The sequence below is a fragment of the Rhinoraja longicauda genome, chromosome 9, assembly GCF_053455715.1.
Source record: "Rhinoraja longicauda isolate Sanriku21f chromosome 9, sRhiLon1.1, whole genome shotgun sequence".
Taxonomy (NCBI): Eukaryota; Metazoa; Chordata; class Chondrichthyes; order Rajiformes; family Arhynchobatidae; genus Rhinoraja; species Rhinoraja longicauda.
Window position 1 is genome coordinate 40,553,574 of NC_135961.1, and position 22,866 is coordinate 40,576,439.

The following is a 22,866-nucleotide window of genomic DNA, read 5'->3' on the forward strand; positions in this document are numbered from 1 at the left end:
TGGCCTACTCCTGCACCTATTGTCTATTGTCTATTGACTTGACCTTCACAGCCGTCTGTGGCAATGAACTCCACAGATTCACCACCCTCTGACTACAGAAAGGTCAGGGTGGAGAGTTGACATCACAAATCAATGACCTTGTATTAATAGCTATGACTTTATACCTTGGAGTGCAGGAGGCTGAGAGATCTTGTAGAGGTGTATAAAATCATGAAGGGAATATACCTGTATGAGGTGAATGCACAGTCTTTTACCCAAAGTAGGGGAATCAAGAACCGGAGGACATTGGTTTAAGGTGAGAGGAGAACCTGAGGGGAAACTTTCTAACTGTAGTGCGCGTGGCAATAAGGGAGGAACAGTGAGAGGGGCAGGTAGGGAAAAAGGAACAACACAGGAGAGTGAAGAAAGGAGGATGATGGCCAGAGAGATGTATGGATGAGAAGAGGGGGGGAGGAAAGAGGGAGAGGGGTTGGACAAAGGGAGGGACAAAGAGAAAGAGAAAGGGGTGGAGGGAAAGAGAGGGGGGGAGATAGACTGACAGAGAGGGGGCGGAGAGACTGAGAGGAGGGAGAGAGGGGGAGAGATAGACTGACAGAGAGGGGGCAGAGAGACTGAGAGGAGGGAGAGAGGGGGAGAGATAGACTGACAGAGAGGGGGCGGAGAGACTGAGAGGAGGGAGAGAGGGGGAGAGATAGACTGACAGAGAGGGAGACGGGGAGACTGAGGGGTGGGAGAGAGGGGGAGATAGACTGACAGAGAGGGGGCGGAGAGACTGAGAGGAGGGAGAGAGGGGGAGAGATAGACTGACAGAGAGGGGGCGGAGAGACTGAGGGGAGGGAGAGATAGACTGACAGAGATGGGGGCGGATAGACCAAGGGGTGGGAGAGAGGGGGGGAGATAGACTGACAGAGAAGGGGGCGGAGAGACTGAGGGGTGGGAGAGAGGGGGAGAGATAGACTGACAGAGAGGGAGACGGGGAGACTGAGGGGAGGGAGAGATAGACTGACAGAGAGGGGGCGGAGAGACTGAGAGGAGGGAGAGAGGGGGAGAGATAGACTGACAGAGAGGAGGGAGAGAGGGGGAGAGATAGACTGACAGAGAGGGGGAAGAAGAGAGGCAGAGATAGGAGGGGATTGAGTGAGACGGGAAAGGAGAGAGAGGGGGGCCGGATGGAGAGAGAGGGGGGTAGGTAGAGAGGGGGAGGGGGAGGGCGAGGAGGAAGGGAGAGAGAGAGAGAGAGAGAGAGAGAGAGAGAGAGAGAGAGAGAGATCGGATACAACGGCGGGAGCAGCAGCCACAGACGGACAGACCGAGCGAGGAGCCGCTCCCAGCGAACCTCTCCCCGCACCAGCGCCCGGGAGGTGGAGCGGGCGGTGCATGGAGCCGGTGCCCGGTGAAGAGACCCTTTAGGCCGGTGCCCAGTGAAGAGATCCCGGAGCCCGTTACCCGCCTCAGGGAGCCCAGTATCCGTTGTCCTGTGCCCGCCTCCCGCCTCCCATCCCCTGCTTCCATTGTGCCCTCCCCAGTGCCCCGGTTCCCAAGTGACCGGTGTCCAGTGCCAGTGACCGGTTCCCCAGTGTCCAGTGACCGGTTCCCCAGTGTCCAGTGCCAGTGCCCGGTTCCCCAGTGTCCCGTGCCCGGTTCCCCAGTGCCCAGTGCCCGGTTCCCCAGTGTCCAGTGCCCGGTTCCCCAGTGCCCAGTGTCCAGTGCCCGGTTCCCCAGTGCCCAGTGTCCAGTGCCCGGTTCCCCAGTGCCCGGTTCCCCAGTGCCCAGTGCCAGTGCCCGGTTCCCCAGTGTCCAGTGCCCGGTTCCCCAGTGCCCAGTGTCCAGTGCCCGGTTCCCCAGTGCCCAGTGTCCAGTGCCCGGTTCCCCAGTGCCCGGTTCCCCAGTGCCCAGTGCCAGTGCCCGGTTCCCCAGTGTCCAGTGCCCGGTTCCCCAGTGCCCAGTGTCCAGTGCCCGGTTCCCCAGTGCCCGGTTCCCCAGTGCCCAGTGCCAGTGCCCGGTTCCCCAGTGTCCAGTGCCCGGTTCCCCAGTGTCCAGTGCCCGGTTCCCCAGTGCCCAGTGCCCAGTGCCAGTGCCCGGTTCCCCAGTGCCCAGTGTCCAGTGCCCGGTTCCCCAGTGCCAGTGCCCGGTTCCCCAGTGTCCAGTGCCCGGTTCCCCAGTGTCCAGTGCCCGGTCCCCCAGTGTCCAGTGCCCGGTTCCCCAGTGCCAGTGCCCGGTTCCCCAGTGCCCGGTTCCCCAGTGTCCAGTGCCCGGTTCCCCAGTGCCAGTGACCGGGTTCCCTAGTGTCCAGTGCCCGGTCCCCCAGTGTCCAGTGCCCGGTCCCCCAGTGTCCAGTGCCCGGTGTCCCAGTGTCCGGTGCCCGGTATCCCAGTGCTGTGATGGGGTGGCGGGGCAGTGGCGGGGCCAGCCTGGTGCTGGGACTCAGTGCGTTGCTGCTCCTGGTCACGGCGCTGGGCACCGACCACTGGTACAGCACCGACACCCGGCGGCACCGGCAGGGCTGCGGCGGACGCCTGATGCCGCTGCGGGAACCCGAGCCCCCGGGTACCGCCGCCCCGGTCCCCGTCCCCGCCCCACCCGACAGCTGGCGCTCCGGCCCCGGCCCCGGCCCCCGCCCCCGCCCCCGCCCCGGCCTCCTGGAGTCGGACTGTGAGCGCCCGCTGTTCGCCACCCACACCGGGCTCTGGAGGAGATGTTACTACCTGGGAGTGGACCCCGACATCGACCACCTGGTCTCCCGAGGTAAGGGTGGGCTGTGGGGCACCCCTGGGTGCTACATGGTTAACCACTGGTCTTGAGGGTTGGGTGGGGTCTAGGGCACCTAAGGGTGCCATTGGGCCAACCACTGGTCTCGGGGGTTAGATGAGGTGTGGTGCACCCAAATGTGCCTTTGTGTTCAGCCACCTGGTCTCCAGAGGTGAGGGTGTGATGTGGGGCCAACATCATAGAACAGGAACAGGCACGGTTCCCCAGTGCACTATGGCCCACAATGTCCAGCCTCTGACGGGAGAAGACACAGCGGTTTATAGATCAGCTGCAGAAATGGGCAGATGGTCTAACCCGAACAAGTGTGAGGTGGTGCACTCTAGGAGGTCGAATGTAAGGAGAGAGTACACACTCAACAGCATTGATGTGCAGGAGGGACATTAAAGTTCAAGTTCATCGCTCATAAAAAGGTGGCAGCACAAGTAAATAGGGTGGTTAACAAGTCGTATGGTATGATTACCTTCATTGCTATATCAGAGTCAGGAAGTCATCATGTAGCTCTGTGGGACCTTGGTTAGGCTGCATTTGGCGTATTGTGTGCAGTTCTAGTCGCCCCACTACAGGGAAGATGTGGAGGCATTGGAGAGAGTGCAGGGGAGGTTTACCAGAAGGATGCCTGGATCAGAGGGTTTCAGCGACAGGGATTGGACCGACTTGGATTGTTTTCTCTGGGACGTCAGAGGTTTAGGAGAGACTTGATAGAACTATATAAAACTATGAGAGGTAAAGATAAGGTAGATAGTCTTTTCCCCGGGGAGAAACGTCCAACACTGGAGAGCACAGCTATAATGTGAGAGGAGGAATGTTTAACGGAGACCCTTCTTTTATTCAGGTTCTCCAGGGATGCTTGGGTTGTGGGAGGAAATCGGAGCACCCGGATGAAACCCACGCAGTCACAGGGAGAACATGCAAACTCCACATAGACAGCACCCGAGGTCAGGATCGAACCCGGGCCTCTGGTGCTGTGAGGCAGCGGCTCTACCACTCTGCGCCATCGTGACGCTCCTGTTGTGCTTCAATGGTGTTCTATCTATTCTTATTGCGTTGAAATGACTTGAATTCAACAACATTTTTGTGGCATTTGCTGGATATTTATAAAAAGTCCACACGCGTGACTGAAGTGTTAAACATGTTGCCAGGAAGTTGTGAAAATCACAGCGACAGTTGCTGCATCAGGCAGGCAGGCCACTGGTAGGAGGCAGAGACAGACGCTCGGGAAGGCAGGCCAGTAACTAACTCTGCAGGACTGAGGAGTGAGTCATGGTGACATTTGAGAGCCCAGAACCCAGGCATTCCCCAAATGTAAAGAGATATGAGGATGGCAGGCTGCATGTAACAGCTTACATTGGGACAAGTACACATGGCACACACACACTCAAACACATATGCACACACACGCATATACTCGTGTGTGCATATGAGCAGTCCTCCCATAAGCTCAGGTACAGTTCCGATCTTCCAACCTATCTCCTTGCTCCCCGTGCACTTTTTCTCTGTAATTATATGATAATGCTAGAACATTAGATTCTGTGCGTGATCCATACCCCTCCATGCATATCCTTGTGGCATTGGACTTTGTCTCTGGAACTGATGTGCTACAATGCTCAGAACTGTATTCTGCACTCTGTATCTTCCGCTTTGCTCTACCTATTGGACTTGAGTTTGAACTGATTTATTTATGTATAGTACAGTATTATCGAATCAGTTTGGATAGCAAGCAAAACCAAGCTTTTCACTGTATCTCGGTACACATGACAATACTAAACCTAAGCCTAGACTATCTAAAGGACTCTTAAACATTGCTCAAAGTATCGGCCTCCACCACCACCCCTGGCAGCTCATTGTAGGCACCCACGTACATACATCTCACCCATTCCTTCTCTCCAGAGATGCTGCCTGACCAGCTGTTACTTCAGCATTTTGTGTCTACCTTCGATTTAAACCAGCATCTCCAGGTTTTTTTTGCTACACATTTAGACATTTAGCGTTACAGCGCGGAAACAGGCTCTTCGGCCCACTGTGTCCGTGCAGACCAGCGATCACCCCCGTACACTAGCACTATCCTACACACGAGGGACAATTTACAGAAGCCAATTAACCTACAAACTCACACGTCTTTGGAGTGTAGGAGGAAACCAGAACACCTGGAGAGAACTCATGCAGTCACAGGGAGAACGCACAAACTCCATGCAGACAGCACGTAGTCGGGTTCGAATCTGGGCTCTGGCTCTGTGAGGCTGCGGCTCTACCACTGCATCATTGCACCTCATAGAACATAGCACAGTACAGCAGAGAAATAGGCCCGCAGTGTCCTTGTCAAATATGATTCAAGACCTCTCTTATCTGTCGTATTATCCATCCCTTACACAGATGCTGCCTGACCCGTTGAATTCTTCCAGCACTTTGTGTTTGGCTGTATTAAGATTATGTTCAGCTGCACAACTCCAAATGCAGATCAAAGCTTGCTACGTGAGACTGCATGCGGGCTTGAGCAAGAAAGACTAAAACCTTTCAAACCTTAGATGTGAATGTGAAATATCATGATTTAGTTTGTTGCATAGTTCAACTGCAGATAAGTGAACATGATTGAAAATAAAGTTTGCAATTCATATTTCGGAAAGCCTTGTGGCCACATCGTACAATGATAAAATTATACTTAATTTAAAATACTTCTTGGTGATACATTTAACACCAAGTAAAATATCCATCGAGGCGCCACCTGCAGGTAGAACAGGTACTGCAGATGTTTATCAAAACACATAGTGCTGGAGGTTCTCAACGGGTCCGGCAGCATCTTGTGTACAGTTAGAGATACAGTGGGGAAACAGGCCCTTTGGCCCACTGAGTCCACTCCGACCACTGATCACACAGTCACACTTGTTCCATGTTATCCCACTTTCTAATCCACTCCCTCCACGCCTTGGGGCAATTTACAGAAGGCCAATTAACCTACAAACTCACACGTCTCTGGGATGTGGGAGAAAACTGGAGTACCCGGAGGAAACCCATGCGGTCACGGGGAGAGCATGCAAACTCCACACAGACAGTGCTAGAGATCAGGATTTAAACATAGAAAATAGGTGCAGGAGTAGGCCATTTGGCCCTTCAAGCCAGCATCGCCATTCAACATGATCATGGCTGATCATCCAAAATTATCCAAAACCCCGTTCCGGCTTTTTCCCCCATATCCCTTGATTCCTTTAGCCCTAAGAGCTAAATCTAACTCTCCCTTGAAAACATCCAGTAAATTGGCCTCCACTGTGGCAGAGAATTCCACAGATTCACAACCCTCTGGGTGAAAAAGTTTTTTCTCATCTCAATCCTAAATGGCCTACACCTTATTCTTAAACTGTGACCCCTAGTTCTGGACTCCCCTAACATCGGGAACATTTTTCCTGCATCCACCCTGTCCAATCCTCTAAGAAGTTTATCTATTTCTATAAGATTCCTTCTCATCCTTCTAAATTCCAGCGAATACAAGCCCAGTCGACCCATTCTTTCATCATATGTCAGTCCTGCCATCCCGGGAATTACCTGGTGAACCTAATAGCACTCCCTCAATAGCAATAATGTCCTTCCTCAAATTAGGAGACCAAAATTGCATACAATACTCCAGGTGCAGTCTCACCAGGGCTGTGTACAACTGCAATCGGCCCTCCTTGCTCCTAAACTCAAATCCTCTTGCAATGAAGGCCAACATGCCATTAGCTTTCTTCTGTACCTGCATGCTTACTTTCAGTGACTGATGTACAAGCACACTCGGGTCTCGTTGCACCTCCCCTTCTAATCTGACACCATTCAGATAATAATCAATCTTCCTGTTCTTGCCACCAAAGTGGATAACCTCACATTTATCCACATTATACTGCATCTGCCCATTCACCCAACCTATCCAAGTCACCCTGCAGCCTCATAGCATCCTCCTCGCAGCTCACAGTGCCACCCAGCTTTGTGTCATCTGCAAACTTAGAGATGTTACATTTAATTCCTTTGTCTAAATCGTTAATCTATATTGTAAACAAATTTGCTTGTTACTTTTAATCCCTTCATCTAAGTCATTAATGTATATTGTAAATAGCTGTGGTCCCAGCACCGAGCCTTGCGACACCCCACTAGTCACTGCCTGCTATTCTGAAAAGGACCCATTAATTCCTACTCTTTACTTCCTGTCTGCCAACCAGTTGTCTATCCATGTCAATACCCTAGCCCCAATACCATGTGCTCTAATTTTGCTCACTAATCTCTGTGTGGGACCTTGTCAAAGGCTTTTTGAAAGTCCAGATACACCACATCCACTGGCTCTCCCTTATCCATTCTACTTGTTACATTCTCAAAAAATTCCAGAAGATTAGTCAAATCCATGCTGACTTTGACTGATCCCGTCACTGCTTTTCAAATGCGCAGCTATTACATCTTTAATAATCGACTCCAAAAGATTTAATAGGAACCTGAGGGGCAACTTTTTCACAGGGGTGGTAGGTATATGGAATGAGCTGCCAGAGGAGGTGTTAAACAGGAATAGATGGAGTAAAAATGTAGAAACAAAGAACAGTAGATACTGCTTAATACTCAAAAGGACACAAAGTGCTGAAGTAAATCAGCAGGTCAGGTAGCATCTCTGAAGAACATTGGGCAGGTGACCCTTTGGGCTGAAGAAGGGTCTCGACCCAAAACGTCTCCAATTCATGCTCCCCTGTGATGCAGCCTGATCTGCTGAGTTACTCCAAAAATTTGTGTCCTTTTTTATAGATAAAGTAAATGCAGAGTCTTTTACCCAGAGTTCGGGAATTAAGAACCAGACAACATTGGTTTAAGGTGAGAGGAGAAAGATTTAATAGGAACTTGAGGGGCAACTTTTTCACAAGGGTGGTAGGTACAGTCTATGGAATGAGCTGCCAGAGGAGGTAGTTGAGGCAGGTACACTTGCACCAAATATTGTATCCTTTATCTGTACACTGAGGACAGCTTGATTATAGTCATGTATAGTCTTTTCTTTGACCGGATAGCATGTAACAAAAAGCTTTCACTGTACTTCGGTAGACATGACAACAATAAACTAAACTAAACAATAACAACATTTAATAGACACTTGGACAGGTACAGGGATAGGAAAGGCTTAGAGAGATATGTGCCAAATGCGGGCTGGTGGGACTAGTGTAGATGGCTAGGGCATCTTGGTCAGCATGGTCGAATTGGGCCGAAGGGCCTGTTTCTGTGCTGCGTGATTCTATGACTCTGAAGTCGACAGTCTCTGACCAATTTGCCTCAGAAAATTCATGTCAACGTGTTCAATTAAATTCAAAGATTATGTTATTGTAAGAGTCAAGAGCGTTTAAATTGTCATATGTACCAGCATCAGAACAAGGTTGGTACACTGCCTCAGCGGTAAAGTTGCTGCCTTACAACGTCAGAGACCCGGGTTTGATCCTGACTATGGATGCTGTCTGTGTGAAGTTTGCACATTCTCCCTGCGACTGTGTGGGTTTCCTCTGGGTGCTCGGTTTCCTCCCACATTCCCAGGATGTGCAGGTTTGTAGGTTAATCAGCCTCTGTAAATTGTCCCTGGCATGTAGGATAGAAGTAGTGTGTGGAGTGATCGCTGGTGGGCACGGACTCAGTGGGCTGAAGGGTGTGTTTCCACACTGTATCTCTATAACTAAAAACTAAAAGAACAACGAAATCCTAGATAGCTGCAGCTTAACAGGCTTGTAAACTCGGTAAAACAATGAAGATAAAATAATAAATAACACAACAAATCAATAATTATGGTAGTGGCAGAGCTCTTGTGGTTGTCGAGGGGACCCAGGGACAGTGTTGCGGGAGGGGGGGGGGGGAGTGGAGGAGTACTGCTACAGATGCTGCTCTGGGCTGTGAGACGTTGTGGGAGAGCCCTGAACCAGGGGAGGAATGGAAGGGGATTTCACACGCTTGTATTCAGCTGCTCACACGTTTGCTGAGAGAGTGAAAGAGAGCCTCGTTCTCCTCTCTTCCACTGGCGCAGATGATTCCATTAGCTGAACAGATCATAGTCGCAGTTCCTGTCTCTCAACATTTGGATTCTCTCTCCCTTTCTATTGATCTTTAGTTCAGAAAATAACAGATTACCAGAAGCCACAAGCTGGAAACAAAGAACTTCACCTAGGCACAAAAAGCTGGAGTAACTCAGCGGGTCAGACAGCATCTCTGGAGAAAAGGTATAGATGACGTTTCGGGTTGAGACCCTTCTTCAGAACTACAGATGCTGTTACTACACAAAAGGACACAAAGTGCAGGAGTAATTCAGCAGATCAGGATCCTCCTTTTGTGAAAAAGCAGAAGCCAAGCAGACAAAGAGAGAACTAAACAGGCACGGCCTTTATTTAAAATCTCAGCATTTAGTTAAAACAATTAAAATGCACCTGAGAATTTACCTCCACCACAACCCCTGGCAGGCAGCGTGTTGCAGGCACCCACCACCTTCTGTGTAAAACAAAGCTTGTCCTGCACATCTTCCATAAACTTTGCCCCACTCATCTGTTGATATTTTAGTTAAATCCTTTGATATTTTGGTTGCACTATGGACTTCGATTTTGCACTATTATGGTTACCTCATACAGTATTACAATGATTAATTTACTATATTATTGATTATTATATATTTTTGTGTGTTTTTGCAATGACGGGCCTGTATAGCTGCAGCAAGTCAGAATGTCATTGTTCCATTGCCAGTACACATGACAATTAAACACTCTTGACTATTGATCTGTGTTATTCATGCACTACATTTTTGTCAACTATGACATTATTCCAAAGCTAACACATTGCATTTTGTCTTACTGGGGATTTCATCAGTTTTATCATAAAACAGTCAACATGCAATTATGTTTCTGTTGATGATCAGTACCTGGAAATGATGTTTACGGTGTTTATACAACCTCTGAGTCTGTCATGTTTAATCCACCATTCTGTCATGAAGCAGGAAAAGATGCAGAGAAGATTTATGAGGATGTTGCCAGGGCTCAAGGGCCTGTGCTACAGGGAGAGGTTGGGCAGGCTAGGACTTTATTCCTTGGAGTGAAAGAGGCTGAAGGATGATCCTATTGAGGTGTTTAAAATTATGATGGGAATAGCTAGGGTGAATGCAGTCTTTTACCCAGAGTAGGGGAATCAAGAACCAGAGAGCATAGGTTTATGGTGAGAATGGCAAGATTTAATAGGAACCTGAGGGGTGACTTTTCACGCAGATGGTGGTGGGTATATGGAACGAGCTGCCGGAGGAGGTAGGTGAGGCAGGTATAATAACAACATTAAAAAAAACATTTGGACAGATACATGGATAGGAAACATACAGGCAGAAACACAGGTAAGGTAGACAGTCAGAACCTTTTTTCCCAGGATGGAAAAATCAAATACTAGAAGGCATACAGTAGGTTTAAGGTGAGAGAGGCAAAGTTTAAAGGAGACGCGTGGGGCAAGTTTCTTTACACTGGGGTGGTGGTGCTCAGAATGTGCTGCCTGGGGTGGTGGGTGCCCAGAATGTGCTGCCGTGGATGATGGATGCCCAGAATGTGCTGCCAGGGGTGGTGGTGGAGGCAGACACAATAGTGGCAATTAAGAGAATTTTTGATAGGCATGTGGATATGTGAGGAATATGGAATATGTGCAGGGAATATGGAATATGGGCAGGCAGATAATAGTTTGTCTTGGCATCAGGTTCAACACAGACATTGTGGGCTGAATGGCCTGATCCTCTGCTGTACTGTTCCACGTTCTATATTTTATCAAAGGTTTAGAAGGATGTGGGCAGGTGGGACTAGCCTAGATGGGGCATCGTGGCTGGCACGGAGGGGTTGGGCCGAAGGGTCTGTTTCTGTGCTGTATAACTCTGTGACTCATTGCCTGATGTGGCTGATTCTCATCCTCCCCTCCTCAGGAATTGCGCAGAGATGCACAGCTGTCAAATATCACTACTCACAGCCTATAGGCCTGAGAAACATTCCCTTCAACCTGACCAAGACCATCCAGCAGGACGAGTGGCATCTACTGCGTAAGTATGGAGCTGCTTCAAACCCTGCCCGATTAGCCCATTCCCCCAAACATCCTGCCTCCACACCTACCCTCCTCACCTGCCAACCCTCCTCCCCCACCATCCTCCCTTTCCCCAGAAATGCTTTAAGCCCCCTAACCCCACTCCCCACTCCCCACCCCGCCCACATGGACTTCTGACTGATTCAAAACAGAAAGTGCAGGAGGAACTCAGCGGATCAGGCAGCATCTGTGGAGGTAATGAACAGGGGGTGTTTCGCGTTGGGACCCTTTGTCAGACTGATGGAGAAAGCTAGAAAAGAGAGGTAGGGGCGGGACAAAGCCTGGCAAGTGATGGGTGGATACAGGTGAGGGGGTGATTGGCAGATGGGTGGAGTAAGTGACAACTGCTGGAGGCGAAAAGGAGACGAAAGGGTGTCAGATAAGGAGAGAAGAAGAGGAGTGAAATGTAAATCTGGAGGGGGATATGGTTGGAAGTGGATGGGGGGGGGGGGTTAACCTCATCTGACTGCAGAATATAGTTCTAGGCATTGTGGTGCACCAGTTCCAAACATTCAAACCTCTGTACCTTCTGTTTGATGGTAACAGGGAGAAGAAGGAATGACAGGTGTGGGACAAGTCTGTGATTATGTTGGCTGCTTGAAGTGTCGATGTTTTTTTATCCGATGAATTCTGTTCAGTCTGGGTTAAGCGACACATTCAGGGTTTGTTTCTGGATGGTTCTAACGAGGTCTCTTCCTTCCCTGGGTGCCGGGACAGATCTGAGGCGGATCACGGCGGGGTTCCTGGGAATGGCTGTTGCCGTCCTGTTCTGTGGCTGCATCGTGGCTGCCATGAGCTTCGTCTGGGAGGAACATCTCACTCAGCATGTGGCCGGTCTCCTCTTCCTAATGGCAGGTCAATTTTTCCCGCACTTTCATTCTGCCCTCCGTGCGTCCACAATGATTTCCGCGCGCGCGATCCCGGGGAATTCCGTTGGTGGGCTGGGAAGCAGGGAGCGTTCCAGTGCTTGGCTTCACCGCCAAGCAGAGGGAAGGGGAAGCAAGAACCTGCATTTATATGGGAACTTGCTCTACCTTGGTGACATACGTCCAAAATGCAGCCCAAGTGTAAAATCCTGCAGGTGCTGGAAACCTCATGTAAAAACAGGAGATGGAAGTACAAGAGACTGCTGATGCTGCAAACCTGAGGTGAAAACAGGAGATAAAGGTACAAGAGATTGCAGATGCTGGAAACCTGAGGTAAAAACAGAAAGAGAGATACAATACTGCAGATGCTAGGAACCCGAGGTAAAAACAGGAAACATAACTTAAAAGAACTGTATTGGCTGTAAAGATTTTTGGGCCCTTCCAAGTAAACGCAAATTCTTTTCTTGCAACTGCAGATACTGGAATCTTGAGCAAAACACAAAGTGTTGGAGGAATCAGCGAGTCAGGCACCATCTGTGAAGTAAAATGTATAGGTGACGTTTCCTAAGTCATAGGAGCAGAATTAGGCAATTTGGCCCATCAAGTCTCCATCATTCATGGCATATTTATCTTTCCATCCCAACCCCATTCTCCTCCCTTCCCCTAATATTTGATACCCTTACAATCTATTAATCTTTAAAAAATACCCAATGACTTGGCCTCCACCGCCGTGCACAGATTCACCACCCACTGGCTAAAGAAATTCCTCCTCATCTCCTTTCTACTCGGTCTGAAGAAGGATCCCGACCTGAAACGTCACCAATCCATGTTCTTCAGAGATGCTGCTTGACCCACTGAGTTACTCCAGCACTTTGTGTCCATTTGTAAACTAAAAACCTCTCAGTGAGAGCAGTCGGTGGTGGGCACGATTGGTAAGATGTTCTCCCTGGTCTCTTTCTCTCCAGGAATCTTCTGCACCATCTCTCTGTGCACCTTTGCCGCCAGCATTTCCTACGACCTGTCGCGCCAGCCGCGGTTTATCTACGGGCTCCCCCGTGACGTGGACCATGGCTACAGCTGGTCGATTTTCTGTGCCTGGGGCAGTCTGGGGTTGGTGATGACAGCAGGCTGCCTGTGCACAGCCTTCCCCTTCCTCGACAGAAACAAGACAATGCATCAGAAGTCCATCAGAGATTCCTCGGTCTGAGAGCATGCTGACACACTGACGTTACTCTCAGCACAACCAACGCTCCTCCAGTCTGGTCTCACTTTGGAGGTGGGACGTACAATCATGCTCTTGTGATTCTCTGTAGGTTTTACCACCGATTATTACTTATGATAGGTCTCTGCCCTGTCTTTAAAACACTAATTCAAGAGTCTGTGTGCTGATAATCAAATCAATTCTTACTTGCAGCAGCACAACAGATCTGTAAACACAGTACTTAATGATAACATAAGAAACAAAATATTAAATAAATTAAAAACTCCAATGTTATTGTAAAAAGTCTTTAGTGCAACCAATACGGTTTGTAGTTCATAGTTGAGGTTAGTGTAGTGTGGTGATCAAGAACCTGATGGTTGCTGGGAAGAATCTGTTCCTGAAGCTGGAGGTCATGGTTTTCAGGCTCCTGTACCTTCTTCCCGATGATATCAGTGAGATGAGAGCATGGGTGGATTTGTTGCAAGAACTGCAATGTGAAGTTGTAAAATGTGAAAAGGATTTAAGTAGCTACGAGCTCTATTTTCCATAACTCGATATAAAGCACCAGTCTGAAGAAATGTTGTCTGTTCATTCCCTCCAGACGCTGCCTGACCCGTTGAGTTCCTCCGGCATTTTTGGTTTTCCTCCAGATTCCAACATCTGCAGTTCCTTGTGTCACCACAAAATCTAATCTACAAGAAACAAATAATATTTTATTTTGACAACACAAACGACTGCAGATGCAGGTTTTCCAAGAAAAACAGCAAGTGATGAGTTACTCCAGCACTTTGATTATTGTTTTTTCGATCCTTTGTACCTCCAGCATTCTGGCACAACAGTAAAAATCTGCACATGCTGGAATTTTAAAATATAAATAAAAAGTAGAAACAAGGAACTGCAGATACTGGCTTATAAAAAAAGGTACAAAGTGCTGGAGTAACCCGATGAATTACTCCAGCACTTTGTGTCTTTTTGCAGATATTTAAAAAGTGTTGGAAATACACACACACACACACACACAGACAAGAGCAGGAGACAAAGTGAAGTTTCTGATGGGGCAACTGTTCCGAAATGTTAATTCTATTCCTCTCTCTGCGGATCTACTGTTAATTACAGATTCAAAACAGAACTGTTACAGCAGGACATGCTAACAATTGTATTTAAAATTTTAGATACTTTCTCCGTGTCCCATGGTGAATATTTCATCAACAAAACAGTAAAATGCAGAGTAATGCAAATGTAGAGAGGAAATTAAGTTTACTGGAAGATTTTGGAGTATTGTGTTTGATTTTATTCACTGCTTTCGGAAGGATGCAAATAAGCTGGAAAGGGCGCAGAGAAGGTTTATGAGGATGTTGCATGGACTCAACGGTTTGATCTATAGAGAGAGGTTGAGCAGACTAGAACTTATTCCTTAGCGTGCAGGAGGCTGAGGGGTGATCTTATGGAGGTGTATAAGATCATGAAGGGAATAGGGTGAATGCAGTCTTTTACCCAGAGTAGGGAAATATAGGACCAGAGGACAGAGATTTAAAGGGGCAAGTTTTAATAGGAACCTGAGGGACAAGCTTTTCAAACAGAGGCTGGTGGGTATATGGAATGAGCTACACAGAGGAGGTAGTTAAAGCAGGTACAATAACATTTATGGAATAAGATGTATGGAATGAGCTGTCAAAAGAGTTGAGACAAGTACTACAACAGCATTTAAAAGACACGGACAGATACATGGACAGGAAAGGCTTAGAGGGATATGGGCCAAATGTGGGCAAATGGGAATATCATAGATGGGGCACCTTGATCAGCATGGATGAGTTGGGCTGAAGCCTGTTTCCATGCTGTATAATTCTAATTAAACAGTCAGTAAGCTGCACAGCACAGAAACTGGCCCTTTGGCCCACCTGATCCATGCCGACCAAGATGGCATAGTGGGCTAATCCCATTTGCCTGCATTTGGCCTATAACCATCTAAACATTTCCTATCCATTGATCTGTCCAAATGTCTTTTAAAAGTCACAATTCTAAAAGCAATACAAAAACCACTGCTTATTTTAGATCCCAATAATATATTTGTTCCACTCAATTGAAACCAACCTCAGGCTTTCTTTAAATCTACTTCAAAATTTTAATCATCGTTCCATCAAAATATCAACGCGTTGATAATTAAATTGCCATGCCAGAGGTCAACTTGCACTTTTACATTCGAAATGCCATCTCTGGTAGAACCGTATGTTTCTTTTATTAAATAATATGATTGAATAAAGTACAACTTTAATTAATTGATAGCAGTATGCTGTCTTTTTGGACACTGTGTACAAAAATAATAGCATATCATTTGCCTCGTGTCAAGTAACGTGAAGGAAAATGTGTGGGAATAATGTGTCAATTCTTTGTGTTCTTTGCTTCTAAATGCGGTGCTTTTTTCTGTGATGGTACACGCCGGTACGATGTACCATCACCTGTAATGTGACTCGTCTGTTTATTAATCATGCTTAGCTAATATATAATGTAAGTGAATGAGTTAGAACGTGTATTTGTTTGGACTTAGTGTTCAGTTGTTATATTACAGGTTGAAGTGCCCCAGCATTGGGTAAACTGTTGATAAATGTTGTTTAATTTTTCATTGATATGCATCCTGGCTCCTTTTGACGACAAGAAGAAAAGCACAGGCTAAATGTATTATTTTGTGAGGTGTTCGGAGCTTGGTGCTCCGAATATGTTGGTGCAGTTGATGCCAATGAGATGGTAGGTAGAACACATAAACTTTGTCTGCTGGTTCATCTGACTATTCAGGGTAAACTGAGGTTGGAGCCACTGGAAGAACATAGATGGTAGGAACTGGGAAACGGTAGAAGCTTTTGGCACATTGGCCTTCATTAGTCAGAGTATTGAGTATAGAAGTCTTGTTGCAGTTATATAAAATGTTGGCGAGGCCACATTAAGAGTACTGTGTTCAGTTTTGAGCAGCATGTTATAAAAAAGATGTTATAAAATTGGAAAGGGTTCAGAGAAGATTTACAAGGATGTTCCCAGGACTCGAGGATCTGAGCAGTAAGGAGAGGTTGAGCAGACTAGGACTTTATTCCTTGGAGCACAGTAGCATGAGAGGTGATCTTATAGAAGTGTATACAATTATGAGAGGAATAGATCGGGTAAACGCACAGAGTCTCTTGCCCAGAGTAGGGGAATCGAGAACCAGAGGACATACTGTAGGTTTAAGGGGCGGGGAGAAAAACTTAATAGGAACCTGAGGCGTAACTTGTTTACACAAACGGTGGTGGATGTATGGAACGTGCTGCCAGAGGAGGGAGTTGAAGCAGGTACTATCACAAGTTTAAAAAAAAACATTTAGACAGGTACATGGATAGCATAGGTTTAGAGGGAGATGGGCCAAACGCAGGTAGGTGGGACTAGTACAGATCGGGCATGTTTGTCAGTGTGAGCAAGTTTGGCTGAAGGGCCTGTTTCATGCAGTATGACTCTAAATGGGTAGAGCTGGGAGTGGGAAAATTAACGTAAAAGTGGCAGGAACATTCTTGGTTCCACAGGAAGATCCAAGAAACAAAAACCTGCCTTTCAGGAAGTGGTGAAACAAAGAACTGGAGATGCTGCTTAATGCATAAAAAGACACAAAGTGCTGAAGTAACTCAGCAGCATCTGTGCAGAACTTGGATCATCTGAAGAAGTGTCCTGACCCGAAACGTCACCTATTCATGTTCTCCAGAGATGCTGCCTGACCCACTGAGTTACTCCAGCACTTTTAAGAGTAGCTTTGGCTGAAGGATACTGATTGCAGTTGCCACGGCAACCAAGGAGGTCAGCTGCTCAAGGATCATACACAGTGGCATCAAAAGCGCTGCCCTCGCTAAAGCACTCAGCAACGCAGGCCAAGAACCAAGAGGTGACATGCAGTCATGGGGAGATACATCATGGAAACAGGTCCTTCAGTCCAAACGAGTCCACACCGACCATTAATCATTTACCCAATGCATGATGTGGTGTATCTCATCTGTTTGGACAGCATGTAAAACAAAGTTTTCCATTGTACCTCAGTACACATGACAATAATAGACCTCGAGCTAATCCCACCACCTTACCATCAACCATCCATTTACACTGGTACATGGAACAGTATAGCGCAGGAACAGGCCCTTTGGCTCACAATGTCCATGCCAAACATGATGTTAGGTTAAACTAATAGAATGGTACAGCTCAGGAACAGGCCCTTCAGCCCACATCTGTGCCAAGATTGACTCTTATCGGCCTGCACATAATCCATATCCGTCCATTCCCTACATCTTCATGTGCCTGTCTAAAAGCCTCTTAAGCATCCAGGGCGGCACAGTGGCGCAGCGGTAGGGTTGCTGCCTTACAGCGAATGCGGCGCCGGAGACTCAGGTTCGATCCTGACTACGGACGCCGTCTGTACGGAGTTTGTACGTTCTCCCTGTGACCTGCGTGGGTTTTCCAAAGACGTACAGGCATGTCGGTTAATTGGCTGGGCAAATGTTTTTAAAAATTGTCCCTCATGTGTGTGGGATAGTGTTAATGTGCGGGGATCGGTGGGCCGAAGGGCCTGTTTCCGCGCAGTATCTCTAAATCTAAAAAAAAATCTAAACACCACCATCCTATCGGCCTCCACTAGTCCAGCACTAATGCCATTTTTTCATCCATCCCATGCATTCATCCCCCTATCCTATCCCACTCATCTTCACACTTGCAGGGCAATTTACAACAGCCTAATTAATCCACCTGCCCGCACACCTCTGGAAACCAAAGCACCCGGAGGAAAGCCACATGGTCATGGGGAGAACATGCAAACTCCACACACACAGACAGCACCCGAGGTCAGGATAGAACCGGGGTTTCAGGCGCCGTGAGGCAGCGGCTCTATCACTGCGCCACTGATCCCCGCCTGCCTGGGACAACTGGCCTGGAGGGTGATACACTCCCCTGGTTCACCTCACGAAGGTAAAGCAGTCGCTCGGACCCAGGCGGGACTGCACGTGATTTCAGGGCTCTGCTCAGTGAGAGTTCTCAACTCCCGGTCAGTTGACCAAAGCCACAACAACCCTGCTCATGTCAAGGTCATCTCAATGTCCTGTCCTCACCAACCCCTGGTTGATAGCGAACAAACAGAACCGGTGGCAACCCACTTTGAGGATAAAACGTACATGCCATCCAATCACTCAAGTTGACCCAGAATTAATTAATGTTGCAGGTTAGGATGTTCTCAATAAGATAAATGGTTTTTAGATAGTCCGATTGTTAATGTTTAGATACAATTTGGGATCATGTATTGCTGTGCAAAGTATCCATTATTTGATGTTGATTAAACTGGCGTGTGATACAACCTTTGTAATGGTCGTTTGTTGTTCAGAATAAGACTTCTTTTGAAAGTGAAATAAAGATAACTGGTACCAAAATCCTTTCTTCCAATAAAAATTATACATAAAAAAATACTCTGGATTATTTTGAATTCTATATCAGTCGCAAACCTCATGGCAAAAACTCCTCCTCATGAATGAACATAAACCCTGGAACACTACAGCACAGGAACAGACCATTGGCCCACAATGTCCATGCCGAACACAATGCCAAGTTAAACATCTCCTCTGCATATGATCTTTATCCCTCCATTCCCTGCACTTCCAAGTGCCTATCTAAAGGCCTCTTAAACACCACTATCATATCTGCCTCAAGCAATGTGTTCCAGGCCCCACCACTCTCTGTGTAAAAAAAATCATGCCCGACACATCTCCTTTAAACTTTCCTCCTCTCATCTTAAAGCTAGGCCCTCTAGTGTTGGACATTTCCATACTGAAAAGAAAGTTTTGACTGTCGCAATGAACTGCTGGTCAAAAAGTAACTTTGATAAGCAAAGATTTGTGTTCAGTTATCGTGTTCAGTTTTAGTCACCCTGCTACAGTAATATAGCAGCTGACCTGACCTGCTGAGTTACTCCAGCATTTTGTGAATAAATACCTTCGATTTGTAACAGCATCTGCAGTTATTTTCTTATACTGCTGTAGTAATTATGTCATTTAGCTGTAAAGGGTGAACATAAGACATCTCGCTCTGCTGGGAGATCAACCAGGTTCGGGCAGACCAAAGAGAGTCTTTCACCGAGTTGATGACCTTCCAGCAGCATTTGAAATCCATCTCTGAATGTGTCCCTGGAACAGTCCATAAATCAGAGAGTCCTCTGTTACAGAGCAGTTTGGGATAAACCGTGCCAGGGAGCTTTGTAAGCTTCAGGACAAAGATGTCTGTCAAGGTATGTTGCCGACTGGCCCACTGCAGACTGCAGGGGTACGTGCTGAGGGACGCACTGAAGGCCAGTGCAGCCAACACCAAGAATCTGTGGGGGGGACACAGTCTAGGGTCCTTCCGCTGCTGGACGGGTGGCAGGGTGTGGTGGAGACGCCCCCCAAACAAGGGAAGGGAGATCATCCCAGGGGAGCACATGATTAGCAAGGGTGCCGGGTAAAATATTTGTGAATTCTACGATACAACGCATATGAATGTATGTATAGCCTCCAAAGACTTTTTGCACAGTTCTTGTCTTGTATGTATTTTTTACTCTGAATAAAGTCTGTCTTGATTTTTAAAAATATTTCTTAAACATTCTGACAGTACATGCCTCAACTACCTCCTCCAGCAGCCAGCAGGTCGTTCCATACACCTCCTCCCTTTGTGTACTAAAGTTGCCTGTCAGGTTTCCATTACATTCCCTCCCCCCACTCCCCTTCACCTGACACTTCTGTACTGTGGTACCCGATTCCCCCACTCGAGGCAAAAGACTGTGCATTTATCCTTTCTAGTCCACTCATCATCTTATACACTTCTGTAAAATCACCCCTCATCCTCCTATGCTCCAAGTAATCAGTTAGATGAGATTGAGAGACACAAAGGACTGCTGATGCTGGAATCTTGAGTAAAACACAAAGTGCTGGTGGAACTCAGCAGGTCAGCCGGCAGCAGGCCGGGAAGCTCCCGGTAAGCAGGCTCTACTCGCCCGCTGCGGAGTGGTGATGGAGGACCCACCCGGCAGGCCAGGCTCACCCGTCATGGACTCTGTATCGGCTCTGAGCCCCCAGCGTCGACAGAACTGCGCCACCCAGAGGGAGGTGGACTGACGAGAACAATGGGGGGACCCGGTGTGGGGGGGGGGGAACAAAGGGAGACCCGGTGTGGGGGGGGGGGGGGTGGGAACAAAGGGAGACCCAGTGTGGGAGGGGTGGGAACAAAGGGGGAGTCGGTGTGGGGGGCGGGAACAAAGGGAGACCCGGTGTGGGAGGGGTGGGAACAAAGGGGGAGTCGGTGTGGGGGGCGGGAACAAAGGGAGACCCGGTGTGGGGGGGGGGAACAAAGGGAGACCGGGTGTGGGGGGGGGGAACAAAGGGAGACCCGATGTGGGGGGGGGGTGAGAACAAAGGGGGACTCGGTGTGGGGGGGGGGCGGGAACAAAGGGGGACTCGGTGTTGGGGGGATGGGAACAAAGGGGGACCCAGTCTGGGGGGGGGGGGGCTGCCATGTGCAGCGGCAGGCAGTAGATAGAACTGTTCAGTACTTTTGTAACTTTGTCTAGGCAACAGGTGGCGACACTTGTGAACTGCCTGGGTTGTATACAAAACAAAGCTTTTCACTGTACCTGGGTACCCTTGGTACATTTGATAATATAGTAAAGTATCATTCATTCATAGAAACATAGAAATATAGGTGCAGAAGTAGGCCATTCAGCCCTTCGAGCCAGCACCGCCATTCAATATGATCATGGCTGATCATCTAAAATCAGTACCCTGTTCCTGCTTTTTCCCTATATCCATTGATTCTTTTAGCCCTAAGAGCTAAATCTAACTCTCTTGAAACATAACTCTCTCTTCATTCATTCATACATCAGTGGAGGGAATGAACAGATGACATTTCGGGTCGGGACCTTTCTTCAGTTGGATAAAATTCCTAGCTATGGATCAATCATCTTGCTCTTAATCAAACCATTTGGCCCATTGTGTTTGCCAGCTTTCTTCTAGTTCCACACCCCAGCTTCTCCATTACCGTTTTATACATTTTCCCCATGCCACATGTTTACCCAGATCCCTCCTGAAGATCACAATGGAATCTGCTCCACGAGAAGAGGTCAGTTTAGAGTGTTAGCTTTAGAGATACAACATCATAACAGGCCCTTCAGCCCACTGAGTCCAGGCTGACCAGGGATCGCCCGTTCACACATTGGTTCTATCCACAATAGGGACAATTTACAGAAGGCAATTAACCTACAAACCTGCACATCCTTGGAATGTGGGAAGAAACTGGACAACCTGGGGAAAACCCATGTGGTCACAGGGAGAACATACAAACTCCACACAGACAGCACCCGTAGTCAGGATCGAACCCAGATATCTGGTGCTGTGAGGCAGCAGCTCTGTCGCTGCACCACTCTGACACCGTTGCGCCAGATTTACCAGGATGCTGAAGATGGACACAAAATGCTGGAGAAGGCAGAAGCAGGGGAATTGAAGACAGAAGCAGGGGAATTTATTATGGGGAACAAAGAAATGGCAGACGAGTTAAACCGTTACTTTGGATCTGTCTTCACTGAGGAAGATACACACAATCTCCCAAATGTTCTAGGGGCCGGAGAACCTAGGGTGATGGAGGAACTGAAGGAAATCCACATTAGGCAGGAAATGGTTTTGGGTAGACTGATGGGACTGAAGGCTGATAAATCCCCAGGGCCTGATGGTCTGCATCCCAGGGTACTTAAGGAGGTGGCTCTAGAAATAGTGGAAGCATTGGAGATCATTTTTCAATGTTCTATAGATTCAGGATCAGTTCCTGTCGATTGGAGGATAGCAAATGTTATCCCACTTTTTGAGAAAGGAGGGAGAGAGAAAACGGGTAACTATAGACCAGTTAGTCTGACATCAGTGGTGGGGAAGATGCTGGAGTCAATTATAAAAGACGAAATTGCTGAGCATTTGGATAGCAGTAACGGGATCATTCCGAGTCAGCATGGATTTACGAAGGGGAAATCATGCTTGACAAATCTACTGGAATTTTTTGAGGATGTAACTAGGAAAATTGACAGAGGAGAGTCAGTGGATGTGGTGTACCTCGACTTTCAGAAAGCCTTCGACAAGGTCCCACATAGGAGATTAGTGGGCAAAATTAGGGCACATGGTATTGGGGGTAGGGTACTGACATGGATAGAAAATTGGTTGACCGACAGAAAGCAAAGAGTGGGGATAAATGGGTCCCTTTCGGAATGGCAGGCAGTGACCAGTGGGGTACCGCAAGGTTCGGTGCTGGGACCTCAGCTATTTACGATATACATTAATGACTTAGACGAAGGGATTAAAAGTACCATTAGCAAATTTGCAGATGATACTAAGCTGGGGGGTAGTGTGAATTGTGAGTAAGATGCAATAAGGCTGCAGGGTGACTTGGACAGGTTGTGTGAGTGGGCGGATACATGGCAGATGCAGTTTAATGTAGATAAGTGTGAGGTTATTCACTTTGGAAGTAAGAATAGAAAGGCAGATTATTATCTGAATGGTGTCAAGTTAGGAGGAGGGGGAGTTCAACGAGATCTGGGTGTCCTAGTGCATCAGTCAATGAAAGGAAGCATGCAGGTACAGCAGGCAGTGAAGAAAGCCAATGGAATGTTGGCCTTCGTAACAGGAGGAGTTGAGTATAGGAGCAAAGAGGTCCTTCTACAGTTGTACCGGGCCCTGGTGAGACCGCACCTGGAGTATTGTGTGCAGTTTTGGTCTCCAAATTTGAGGAAGGATATTCTTGCTATGGAGGGCGTGCAGCGTAGGTTCACTAGGTTAATTCCCGGAATGGCGGGACTGTCGTATGTTGAAAGGCTGGAGCGATTGGGCTTGTATACACTGGAATTTAGAAGGATGAGGGGGGATCTTATTGAAACATATAAGATAATTAGGGGATTGGACACATTAG

General features: G+C 47.8%; 1 protein-coding gene across 2 annotated transcripts; it reads left to right on the plus strand.

Annotated features, from left to right (window-relative positions):
* The first annotated feature begins 2,244 nt into the window (after window positions 1–2,244).
* On the plus strand, window positions 2,245–18,333 carry tmem178a (transmembrane protein 178a). 2 transcript variants are annotated; one of them, XM_078405264.1, is made up of 4 exons: window positions 2,245–2,745; window positions 10,682–10,795; window positions 11,554–11,691; window positions 12,668–18,333. In XM_078405264.1, exons 1-4 carry the CDS (start codon window positions 2,382–2,384, stop codon window positions 12,907–12,909), a joined length of 858 nt encoding a protein of 285 aa, XP_078261390.1. In that variant the 5' UTR covers window positions 2,245–2,381; the 3' UTR covers window positions 12,910–18,333. The 2 variants fall into 2 exon arrangements, with proteins under 2 accessions (XP_078261390.1, XP_078261391.1); XM_078405265.1 differs by having other exon boundaries at window positions 11,554–11,687.
* Window positions 18,334–22,866: the final 4,533 nt, after the last annotated feature.